The 13,060-nt window shown below is 40.4% G+C and overlaps 1 protein-coding gene across 17 annotated transcripts in view; it reads right to left on the bottom strand.

The window, feature by feature from the left end:
- Nucleotides 1-1,422: 1,422 nt before the first annotated feature.
- Nucleotides 1,423-13,060, bottom strand: part of LOC311263933 (pleckstrin homology domain-containing family A member 5-like) — a 90,940-nt gene continuing 79,302 nt past the window's right edge. For 5 of the 17 annotated variants that reach the window (XM_084364317.1, XM_084364330.1, XM_084364319.1 and 2 more), the window contains 14 exons: nt 12,672-12,734; nt 12,503-12,583; nt 11,705-11,854; nt 11,476-11,577; nt 10,701-10,853; nt 9,177-9,332; nt 8,433-8,550; nt 7,502-7,617; nt 6,052-6,267; nt 5,792-5,953; nt 4,606-4,739; nt 4,033-4,175; nt 3,678-3,777; nt 1,423-2,592 (listed from right to left, as the gene is read on the bottom strand). In XM_084364317.1, the coding sequence (XP_084220443.1) occupies nt 3,686-3,777; nt 4,033-4,175; nt 4,606-4,739; nt 5,792-5,953; nt 6,052-6,267; nt 7,502-7,617; nt 8,433-8,550; nt 9,177-9,332; nt 10,701-10,853; nt 11,476-11,577; nt 11,705-11,854; nt 12,503-12,583; nt 12,672-12,734 (1,686 nt within the window). In that variant the 3' untranslated portion in view covers nt 1,423-2,592; nt 3,678-3,685. The remainder of the gene's footprint in view (nt 2,593-3,677; nt 3,778-4,032; nt 4,176-4,605; nt 4,740-5,791; nt 5,954-6,051; nt 6,268-7,501; nt 7,618-8,432; nt 8,551-9,176; nt 9,333-10,700; nt 10,854-11,475; nt 11,578-11,704; nt 11,855-12,502; nt 12,584-12,671; nt 12,735-13,060) is intronic. The other 12 variants (XM_084364326.1, XM_084364331.1, XM_084364320.1 and 9 more) reach the window with 5 other exon arrangements.

Genomic DNA, 13,060 nt, shown 5'->3' with positions numbered 1-13,060 from the left:
TTGATTCCCTTTTTGAAGACTTCAAATTTGCCAATGAGCTAAAACCTAATCTCTTATGTGCTTCATTTGCTCTTAATGTAAATCCGTGTAGTACATACCTCCTTACATTAATTATAGACCACTGGAGTCTGTTATTCACTTATCGCTTTACTGACTCACCCTTCTGATGTTTTAGTTTCTGATGTTTGGTTGTTCTTTGTTTGCTTTCTTTTCTTTTTATACTTTTGTTCGTCTGTTTTTTTGTTTGTTTGTTTCGTTTTCTATGTTTTTGTCTTTCTCCTGGAGTGGCAACACCTTGTTTGTTACTGCACAATTAAATGAAAAAACAAAAATATGTAAAAATAATAATAATGATAAAAATAATAATGCTTTAAATTGTGTTCATCCTCCTCCAGCAAGACACATTTGAGTTAAATTGCAAGTTATGTAGATCATCAGGTGGACACTGTTATGGACAGTGTTGTAATAATTACCCAAATGTCATACTTGAGTAAAAGTGAAGATATTATGTTAAAATAATTGGTAAAAGTGAGTCACTCACATGAATTGTTCCTAAGTAAAAGCCTTAAAGTATTCTAAGTCAATTTATTTATTTATTCATTTTTAATCAGTTATTTGCCATTTAAAAGGGCAAATTTTGAGTTGCTGGATTATAATAATAACTTTACTTATATAGTGCCTTTAAAAACAGAGTTACAAAGTTCTTTACATGCAACATGTCAACAAAGCATCACAAAATTACAAAAAAAATAAGTAATTGCAGTGGTGATCGCAAATATAAGTATAACTGTTATGTGAAAAAACGCCTGTGGCTGATTCCTCTTTTGCGTGATGCAATTATTTGTAGGCTATCTATTGAATGTTTTTGGCCATCAAGCTTAGAGTAGTTAATGTTCAGTGTTGTAAAAAGTACCCAAAAGTATACTTAAGTAAAAGCAAAAATGTCATGTTAAAATATTACTTTGGTAAATGTGAAAGTCACCCATATGTATTGTGCTTGAGTAAAAGTATTAAAGAATCTGATGTTAAATCTACTCAGGTATCAAAAGTAATTTTCTAGAAAAAATATGTACTTAAGAATCAAACAAACACACGCACACACACACACATATATATATATATACTTGTACGTATACTGAAAAAGGATAAAACTGACTTTTTATGGACATATTGACTGCGAGGAATAACTACTGATGCAGCAGCCAAACGACCACAAGAGGGAGCCACTGGTTTGTATTTAAACTGGCAGTCATGCAACCTGAGGACCTCCAGCCAGAGTCTCCAAATCTAATCAGCCCACATTTTACATTTATATCTGATGAAGCTAATTAAAATCATTACTCCAGTAAGCAGGTTTACATGGCTTCATTCTCAATTTGTCCACTACAGCTGGCTGGAAGGGCGGTAAAAAAGCACAATGCATTTATTTGTTAAGAACAGCAACATTTATTTAACATGATATAAAACAGATGGAATATGAACATTTGCAAATCAAATCTAGTCTGTAACCATATGTTGGATACATCATCCCATCCTGCTCTACCATGTACATTATATACACAGTAAACCTCTGATAATTACACTTTGTACACACACAAAAAATAATCCTGGATCCACAAACGTTTTATTTTTATTGCTTTTTACATGTGCTAATCTTTTTTTATTTAGTTCCACGACTTCAAACCAACATGTCATAAAATAGAACCAAACTCTTTTGTTTCCTTCTCTCAGTTTAAATATATCTCTCGGCAATAAAAAAAGACAGTATAGAATGACTAAAGCCAGAACATTCACATATATGTCGGCAACAATGCGACAGGGACTGCAGAGGATCCCATTAATTCATACTTACAACCCAGAAACAGGAGAGATTACAAAGAATCTTAGTCTGCAGCAATAAAGTATCCCCTCCTTTTGTTATAATGGAGAGATCTACATGTTTTATATACTAATCTTTGCATGTTTTTTTTACAATATATGATAAATATGAATGGTTAGCTGATGACCAATGCCTGGAAAAAAGACTGAGTGACTTTTTAAAAGACGTAACGGAAGTAAAATAACGTATTCTTGAAACCTTTTGCAGAGGTGGTGAAACATGAATGGAAAATGTATCATGGACCAAAAGATTTTTATCACAGGCCCTTATTCTCACAAGAGAGCTCAGTCTACTAGCCTCATATATTCATATACAGATAGACGTTGGCCCATATTCAAACAAGAACATAATAAAACCATATAAATAATAAAAATAACCTTAAAAGCCTTGTAAAAACTGAAAATGGAACTGAAATGGTAACAGTACCAGAGCTGTGTTGTCTCAGCAGGTTGAGGAGGTTGTGGTACCCCAAAGAGGAGCAATAACAGAGAAAAGTCACACAGAAAAAGTGTCGTTGGTGGCATAGAAGCTTAAGACGTCACAGTGAGCATACAGAAGTCAGAGGTCAAGACCCTAGAGAACAAAGTGGGCAGTTTCTCTCTCTGTAGGCCGTGGCCTTGTGCTGATGTCCTTGGGGAAGTCTTCTGAGGCGTCTTTACACCTCCACTGCTCTTTCCTTCATGTGTAGGTTTTCACTGAGGCCAGAGCCTGTGCTGCAGCGAGAGAAGGAAAGGTTTGAGAATGAGGGCAAAGGTCAAATTATTCTCCAAAAATAATACTAGACAATGGATACCTAAGATTTCCTAAGACTCATAGCTGTGGGCACTTTGTTAGGTACACCTGTCTACTTCAAGTATTCCTATAATGGTCACTATTTGTTGAGACGATCATTGAGGTGTTAAATGAGAATTACCAAGCATTTAGTGTTTCTATAGGTTCTTTAAAATTAAAAAGCCCAATGTCAGCAACAAAAGAAGCTCCTCTCTCCCACAGAAAACACTGCTCCTGAAACGCCTCGTCAGTGGTCTCGCCTTTAATTCTGTAACTTTGTGACATCACACTGTGACACTTTCCACTCATAGGGGACAGCTGTGAAAAATGACAAGTAACCCCTCACACTTAATTAAAACCAAACTTTCAACACTTTGAAATACATCAGCTTGATAAGAATGACCAAAAATGACAGGTATCATCTCTGGGGAAAATGTATTTGATATGTACTCTTAGCTTTTAGGTTGGCCCATGTCCCATCAGCTAACATAGAGGGTTTATGACCTATACTGCTGCCAGCCATCAGGTGGCGATCGAGATGTTTTGGCTTCACCGTTTGGGGAGCTGTCATATGGCCCTTCTTTATATACAGTCAATGGACAACACATAAACTATGACCTTAGTGATTAACAACTAATTTAATGTAATTAATATTCAACAATGTCAACAGAAACTGAACATAATTAACTTTATAATGATAGAATTTATGGTTGAGCTGTTTTATTGAATTGCATTAGATTGAACATGTGTACCTAATAAAGTCGCCACTGGGTGCATGTAACAGTCATTTAAGTCCTATTACCCAACAAATATTGTCCGACTGAACGCTGAGCTGTCATGTGCCTACACGACTAAGACAGAGTGCATACAAACACATCGCAACTGTTTCCCCTCCCCGTACTTTTACAAAACTTGACATCACCCCCTTCATTCTGACGTGCTTCTTCTCCCCAGGGACAACAATTACAACACTGAGAACACTTTAGCTTTGTGAGTATGGACAAAACATGTTGATGAAGGCCCTTACTGGTGCTACTACACACACATGAAGTGAGACCCATCAGTGAGTTGAGGGGGTGTGTTAGGAGACTGTGGAAGGGGTGGGGAAGAGGGCGACAGGCTTTTCACTGCAATGAAACAGATCAAGATGTTGAGCACAAACAAGGCACACAAATTAAATCAGCAGCTAATTACTAAACAGCCAAACAACAGAGGAAATGATGACTGAAATCAATTAAATTAAAGAGTAAACTACAATGATAAATGATTCAACACATACACAATGGAAGCAGCGGCAGTTTGATAAAACAATAAAAAAAAAAGTTGTGATCTTTAAGAACAAGCCCTCCACCACCTCCTCGCTCTTTTCTCTAGGGACGTACCTGCTACCAGCTTGCTGCGTTTGGAGGCTTCTGCTGCCAGCTCGTAGGAGATATTAATCATCTTCTCTTTCTCTTGTACGGTAACCACCTCTTCAGTGTCCTCCTCTGGGCTTAGAGCCAAACTAGGCAGCACATTCTGCATGCTAGGAGCACACACATATACAAAATGGTCTCTGGCATTGATATATGTTATACAGCTTCAAGTGTAAACATAGTTTCAGAATTAACACAATTACCCCGGGACAGACAAGCTATCTCTTTTCAATCAATCCAAGAAGGCTGACATTTAGAATAAAATGTCACCATGGCTAGGAGATAAGAGCAGGGATGTTTCTGCACATCTAAGGCACTGATCTGCCCCTTTTGAGCCACATATAGTGATGCCCAGCTATGACCCCAGGCTTACTGTACTCCTCACTTCTACAAGGAATTTTATGCATGACATCTGCTGGGAAATATCAGCGATCACCTCCAAAGACAGGCCTTTCACCTAAGACTTCTTTTCTCCCTTCAAGGGTCTGAGCATCCCTGTCCTTTCTGATAAAATGTTACTGGTACAGAGTGTGTGCTTACCTGTTTTTGGCTATAAGGGCTTTGATGCGATCAACTTTCCTCTGCTTATCAGCCTCCTGCTCAGGGCTCAGAGCCTCCTCGGGGTCTGACTCCACATAACGCTCAGGAATCAGCACTTTGTCAGGCACAGAGAGCTGAAGAAAGAACACAAAGAACACTTCTTAACACACTTCACAGTAAAGAATACGATACTGTGTGCCATACAGAAAAAAACTATAATCTAAAAGTGTCTACAGTGAATAAATGGAGATATTAAATCAGAAAGACATTAAAAATAAATAACAGATGCTGGTCTATTTTGTCATTATCTACATTACAGGGAGGCTGCTCCACATTTTGGATGCGTAAGAGCTAAATGGAGCATCGCCGAAGGCTTTGTCCTAGAGCGAGAAACACTTAATGTGAGACATTCTGCAGCATGCAGAGATCAGTTAGGAACACAAACTGTGAGGGGTTCATTGATGTAATCCAGAAAAAGGTTGTGAACTTTTGTAAGAACATCAAGAAGAAACTTAAAATGAAGTGCAGGGCGTATAGGCAACGTATAAAAGGTTTTAATATGAATGGTCATTGTGTCATGCTCACTTTGGAGTTGGAATAAATCCTGGCTGCTGTGTTTTTGCATTTTAATAGATTGATTTCTAAAAATGTAATAACAATAGAGTAAATGATTCATAAAAAAGGCCAATACAAATACAAATACCAATACAGTATGATACTGTAATGACTGAAATATGAGTAAACCATTTTTTTTGGTGTTTTTTTTTTTATAGTCACAGTGACTCAGACCGCCACAACTGTGATTGGTCCACCTGCTAGCATCACATCTCCCGGCATCTCATGCGGTGCTGGGCGGCGCTGCTAATACAAGGGATTGTGACCTGTAGTTTCCCCAGTCAACACACCGACCTATTCAGCCGTTTCTTTCCCTCCTTTACGTCTCTGGGCCAGAGAGAGCATAACGGCTGGAAATCTGTGGGGCTGCTACTACAATGTAACTATATCAATTTTATTCTAAATGATTCCAGTTTCATTTGAAAAATACACAGATTTTCTGCTGTGGCATTAAGAATCAAACACACAATACCTTAAATGCTGGTAGTAAACATTTCCTAACTAATTGCCCGTGACAATATTAGCCCTCTCAGTCTCAGTCTGACTAAGACAGCCAACTGCTGTGCCTTACCTCTCGGTCCATATTTATGTGGTCAGCCTGCGAGGCTTCTTTGAGACGGGCGATCTCCTCGGCAGGCGTCTCCTGCTCCCTCACCACCTCCTGCTGCCTGAGTGAAGCCTCCAGTTGATCAATGTCACTGCTGATCACGTCACCTCTGCGCCTCATTTGAGACTAGGAAAGGCACAGAAAAAAAAGGACAAAAATGATTCCAAAATTTCAGTTTGGCCAGGGTGCTGTTAGTGTCTGCAGTAGTCGCCACAATACTGTACCTGTACACTGCGAAAATGGTTTTCTTTGTTAAATGAGTGACTGCGAGAAGGCGTGTTCTCCTGGCTGCCACCCCTGATACTGAGGCCTTTCTTTTTCTCCCTGAGGGCACCCTGCTGGTGGCGGCGGATCCTCTCCAGCTGCTCCTCCACGCTCATCCTGGGCCGGCCGCTCTCTGCAGCACACAGCTGCTGCTCCACTGCACTTTTTGGACGCTCCTGTTGGCCAGAGACGACGACCACAGACATGCAAGAGCACCACAGAGGGGCACAGAAACACACAGAAAAAATAAGAGTTAATAATAATGTAGCATCACTGTTAGAAATTCAATGCTTGGAGACAAATGTCAGCACGCTACAGCTCAAGTGTGTAGCTAAGTGGAAATTGGTGGAGGCAGTGAGTACTATGTATTGTTGAAAACAGTCTAAACTTAACCAGGCAGAATAATCACATCTTCTCTTGCAATACTGCACATTCTGAAAAAACGAATTGTTTCTTTAAAACAGTCAAGATTGACATAATAACCGCAATCATCATTGTGAAATGCCTCTTTAATGTTCACTCTCTTAGAACAAAAATGAGCACAAGTCCAAACACATGTGGCTGCAACCTGACTGGCTGCTGTACACACACACACTCCCACTGGCACACATGGGTGCGCTCAGAGAGGCAGATGATGTGAAGTGAACTGAGCAGAAGTTGTTCACTTAAGGTTTGTGCCATGCCGGAGGGACTGACAGATCTGGATTCTGTCCAGAGCCCCAGGACGAAGCCTCCACTGGCCAGATTGTTCAAGAGGCTGGTGTCCAAGGGCCTAAACTGAGCCTGCAACTAATTTCCTTACAACTGTGGGCTATATGGCTTACAGGGAAGACTAAAGTATGTTCACATAGGTTCATTTATACTATATGTACATCTCTTTTTTAAACACAAATACATGCAGGACAAACAGGACACACCCTCAGTGTGGTGTAGTAATGACATGGTTAGTATATTTAAGTTGTTAGTGTTTGAGGCTGGAAACTGTATAAACCAAGCTTGGCATCTATTTTATGACAGCCTTTTTTTAAGAGTAGGAGTCACACCCTGGCCGTGTGACAAGTTGCCTCTTTTGCCACATGTTAGCTTTCACACAACAGCTTAATGACCAAAACAACCAATTAAGAAAATCAAGTGGTGGCCAGTTTGCTGCGAACCACAGGCAGCTCATAATGAGAAGAAAAAAGCATTTATTTATTCATTATCACTATTGAAATTGTTTTTCTGCTGCTTAGAGACAAAGATGTTTGGTTTGTCACAAAGGAAAATAAGTGTTAGCCCTTACATTTTAAAGTAAGTTTCCAGCAAGTGATCATAATATGCAGCAGCATCCATCGGCTCTAAAGGTAAAAACAAACTAAGCACTATTTGCAGTTGCTATGGTGCAGTGTAGGTTTAAGTCCAGGGACTCACCGTCCTGGGGTCAGGCTTCTTGCTCTTTCTTAAGGTAACATATGAAGCTATGGAGGAAGACTCAGGCACTGGTGATCTGGTCCTGGGTGGGACAATTCCCACTGGGTAGGACATCCCTGTCAGGTATGAACAAACAAGACGATGGGTCAGTTAGCCACCTGGTTCAGTGACACAGCTTTGAAATTAAACAGCAACTTACTGAGCCGTAAATTGTGTTTTAGGACACAAATACTGAGTTTAAAAAAGAATATGTTTGTGTCACAACGGAAAATTCTCAGAACAATTTTTTTTCAAACAACCAAATTTAAGACATATTACAGTAGGACGTAAGCTTGTACTTACGAGTATAAGAGTGGTAAACAATACAACTACAGTGGTTATGACATCAGGCTGGTAAGTCATGTTTCCTTCGGTTTGGATGATAAAATTATTTGTACGGCGGTGAGAAGTTTAACCTTCGGAAAAGAAAATCTGGTACACACTACCGACAGTGTTTTCCGCAGCGTTTGCACATTGCTGCTATTGATTGTGTGGTGATGTGGAACAAATGTGGAGCTACCGTGTAATCATTCATCTTCACAACACCTGGATTATGCTGTGCAAGCTGTTTCACCAAATGTATGCCATTTTGATCTTTTGGACATTTTCAACCACGTTTTCACAGAGAAAGTACTGTGGTTAAGTCTTAATATAAACCCTGATCAGTATTGTGTAAATGGAATCCAGAAAAATACAGAAACAAATACCGCTGTCCCCATGGTTATCCAACCACTATGAGATACACTGACCTAGCCTTTGGAGAACAGCCTGACCTTGTGTTTATCCTCTGTGTCAAAGTGATACCTCTGCAAATGTCATGATGCATACAAGAGTATAATTTATCTTCAGAAACTAGAATCAAATTACTTGGTTTTGTTCGACTCTAATGTACCTTTGTTTCCAGAATGTTCAGACGGGTGTTCAGATCTGTCCTCTCCATTGCTCTCATCCACTTCGGTCACTGTGGTGAGCTCTGGTTCGCTTTTATACAGCCTGTAGTCTGGGCCCTGCTGATAAGAGAGAAAGACCAAGTTCAACACAAATACAGAACAACTTTGATTTATGAGTTTGGTTCCAAATTGAGTCATAAAACATTAAAAAAGTGACATTTTCTGTTACAGAATGACATAAAGAAGATTGGCAAACAAACATTTTCCATAAAAATGATTGCTTTTACAGACATGGCAATCTTAAAACATAAAGGTATATACAGCTTGAAGAAAAACTCTCCATGTGCTTTGAGTTTGACACAGTTTTATAGCTAAATGAAATAGCAGGCAGCAGGCAGACACATTTCAACTCAGACATAGTTTGGTTTGCAACCAAGGCCAAACACAACAAAACAGAACAAAAACACCACTTTTCAACACAGAAAGAGAAACAGAAGGCAAATAAATTAAAATGAGAAAACATAAATGCACGAGCGAGGCTTCATCCAATTAACTGAAAAACAAAGATGATGAGAGAATGGCATCAAATAAAAAAAAAGGATGAGTGAATGATTGAACCAAAAACAATCCAAAAGACATGAGAAGTCCATCAAAATGAAAGTGAAAACCATCACGGCAAGCAATGACGAGTGATGACACAGTTGAGGGCAGGGTCAACCATGAGGTCAACGGGTCAACGAGCTTACGCTGTGCGTGCCGTTCCTCTGATTGGCCTTCCTTTCCTCCGGCCTGTGGAGGGATGAAGGGCGAACACCGGCACGAGAGGGCAGAGGGGGCACAGTGGGGGGGTTGGGCTCATAGGACTCGGGTAGGGGTGGCCGTGGGGGTACCGAGTCCTCCTCCTGGGGATTATACAGGGCATGACAGGACAGGAAGCAAGGTGACACATGGCACCACCATGCACGCTCAGGGCAACCACCATCTGGTACTGAGCAGCTCTGGCCCACAGCTGGGTAGCCAGAGAGAAGGCTCCACATGCTGTTACAGAATGACTGACACATCCACTCAGATACCACCACTCATACTGTCCATGAGCAGCGCTGGCAGTTTGAGCACTCAGCTAAAGTAGGTCATTATCTACTCAACTATAGGAGATCTGGGTAAAGACAACTGTATGAGTGCAAATACAGACAATTTTCATGATTGATTTAAACAGAAAAAAATCCCTTAATGTCACGTCTTCAAATTGCTTGATTTGTCTGAACAACAGTCCACAAACCAAAGACTTGAATTACGATTATATAAAAAGAGAAAAGAAATGAATCCTCACATTTGAGAAGCTGGAACCACAAAATATTTGGCATTTTAGCTTGATAAATCACTTACACTGGCTGCGGTTACATGGACAATACTTCCTCAACCTTATTAAAATCATTCTGATAACAGATTCCAACTTAAGTGTTTACATGGACGCTTTATAAAGTGATCAGATAAGATGTGTGTTTACATACCCCAAAGCATTTTATCAGGATATGACTTTTTTAAAATGAACACAGGGATTTCACCCGCAGCAGCATCTAATCTGCCAATGTACATTGGCCGATAGGGCCACAGGCACATGTACAGTATAGTGACAGATATTTTAATGGAATTTGACTCTTCTGTTCTATGGGGAACCTGCTGTGCCAAATTCCATTTATAAAGTATCATAATTTTGAATTTCTTTGCTTTCTGGTGAATGTACACATCTAACAAAAAAAAAAAAAAGACAACTTGTGATTCAGCAAAACAAGTTTTTAAATTCGGCATGTACTTTAGACGAAATTTCAACTTTAACACATGCTTTACTTGTTACGACCCTGTACCAAGTAACATCAATTAGGAGAGTGTTCCTGGCAACAACAGGCAGAACAGTTAAAAGAGTTGATATTTCATTCCTGTAAGTGAACTTATGTATAACCCTAGGTGACTAGTAAAATTGTTAAGATATACATGTTTCCTCCCCTTCTGGAAATTCATTCAACCCCCCTAACGTTACCCCCACATGTGGAAAACATGCACAGAGAGAATATAATCAGTCCAACCACAGAGAAACGGTCAGATTATGCATTCACGTGGGCAGATTATCAAAGGTTTACACCCCCCTCACAACCAGATTGAAAATCAATTCTGATTGAGGCAGATACATGGTGCATTTTTATTCAGATTGGGCATTAAATCTGATTATTTGTGGAATATTAGGGTCCACATGACCGCAGGTGGTGCCTCACCTCATTTCTGTGCTTGCTGTAGTTGTTCATGGGCCCATACGAGCCATCAACAGCATTTCTCTGAGCTTTATGTTTATTGAGGGCCTCCATCACATCCTGAATCCTCCAAAGTTCTTTCTGGATGTGGACATGCTGCTGGCTGGGGGGCTCCGTCTGGGTGTGGACAGAAAACACACTTGTTCACAAATCACCCAACGTGAACTGCAAATTAATACTTAATTAAAACTTGGTTTTATGGACACAGGGAAGGGCAAAAGACCAAGGGAAACAGATGCGTCATTATCTCCTCCTCACTGACAGGTTTCTCTGTGAGTGAAGGACACTTAAAAGAAGGATGTCCAGGCTCCCTGCTGGCCCTCTGACTTGTCTACTCTAAATTAGCAATGGCTCTGACTCAGGCTGAACCAGGAATAACTGTTCTCTCTCTGTCTCTACACCTCTCAGGTGATAAAGGACAAGATAAAAGACAGACTTAATTAAGACCTGCTCAAGTCATCAATCACTCACTATGTAGCTTTGATCTCTCAGTTACTTCTCTCCATGCTGCAGCTAAGGGAACTGGAGTGCTCCAGAAATCTTCTCTACCTTTTCCCCAAGGCAAAAAAAAATGTCTACAAAAGGTGTTCAAGGTAATCTGTCACATTTTCAGCTTTCTTTGAACCTCAGCAGTACATCTACTGGAACCAAACCTTGACTGTTATACCATGCAAGAGTTAGACAGCAGAAGTGGTGAAAGAGTGAGGCAGCGCAGCTTCAGTTGCAAGAATGATTCTACCTGAGGGCTTCCAAGTGCTTCAAGTTGCTCCAGCAGGTTGTTCTTAGCCAGAGTCACATCTGTTTCCAGCTTGTCATACTCCCTCCACGACCGCTCCAGCTCCTGGTTTGGAAAAGTACACTTTGTGAATGACAATGTTAACAAGCAGACAAAAACTTGCATCCTCCTCCTGAAGAAACAGAGCGTCAGAGTCCAGCATGAGTGTGCGTGAATGTGCTGCATGACTCACAGCTGTGACTCGGGAAAGCTCTCTGCAGGTGCTGAGCAGGCCGCTCTGCAGTAAGTCACTCTGCTGCATGACGCTCTGCAGGGCAGCAGGGTTATCAGAGCCCATCTCTATCTCCTGGCTTGCTGACAGCAGTGCCGTCTCCAGGGTGTGCTGATGGAACACAGAACATATCAAACACACATACAGCATGAGAGTGTAATTTGTCAACGTAACCTTTGAGATCAGGTATAACTTTAACAAAGTCGTGATGGATTACACAAGCCTCTCAAACTTTTATAGCCGATGACCCGCTTTCTAGCTTTCATACGTCTTACAATGGTATTAAAAACAGTATGGCTGCAAGTAACTCACTTATTGGTTAAACTGTCAGTGCTGTTTTACAATTAATCTGGAGAGATAATATGCACACTTCAAGATTTGGTTATTTACTTAAGTCATTGCATCATCGCAATATTGAACAATGTTATCACACATTGCAGATTTTCCTCATATCGTGCAGGCCTAACAGTGACCAATAAAATGTTACGGTCTACTAACAGTGGACAATCAGATATATTGACAGTATGACAGTAACTTGGCTACAGTTAAGCATTACAACAGATGCAAAAAGCTTTTTAGTTCTCTCTTTCTCAGTTTTGTGCATATACACTTCACTCAAGCTATTCTTCGAACTTAAACAGAGCGTAAACTGTATATTCTTTTTTGTTTGTTTTTTTTCACCACGTTGTTGTAAACATTTCAAACTGTGTTTTGTGTGAGAGATGTGACGATGATGACAGATGTGAAGTGTTTATTTACCTTCTCTCTGTAAAGCTGCTGAAGTTTCTCCTCTTGTGTCCTCACCAATTTATCCTGCTCACACAACCTGCTCAGTTTAGTCTGGAGACAAAAACAATAAAGAGTTGTGACCCATTGTGTATAGCAGAATGGAGCATCATGTTGTGCGAGAGTGCAACAGTGAACTTACATCAATGTCCACCTCTTCTGGCATACATGTATAGGCGCGTTCCCTGTAGTCTTCTGGACTCAACTGTGAAGAAAGACAGAGAATTAGACAGAAACACCGAATGTGCACATATACGTCAGAATCTGGAGATCTAATGCAGTGTCACGACAGGGCTCTCTCACTGAGCCACAGGATTTGTCCTTGAGCGTAAACTCATATTTCACTGAATCAGACCATCTAAGTTAGTAAACCAACAGTGGGACAGCAGCCAGTCCAAACACAGATTCTGGTGCCTCGTGTTTCATCACCCACAATCGTTTGTCTCCATCAGCATCAGCACAGCACATTGGTTTTATTGGAAATGCAAGGCGAAGGCATGTATAACAATCTTGCTTTCTAAACTCTGGAGT

This window comes from Pagrus pagrus (genome assembly GCF_965226575.1).
Source record: "Pagrus pagrus genome assembly, chromosome: 10".
NCBI lineage: Eukaryota > Metazoa > Chordata > Actinopteri > Spariformes > Sparidae > Pagrus > Pagrus pagrus.
This window is presented reverse-complemented; position numbering and strand designations above follow the sequence as displayed.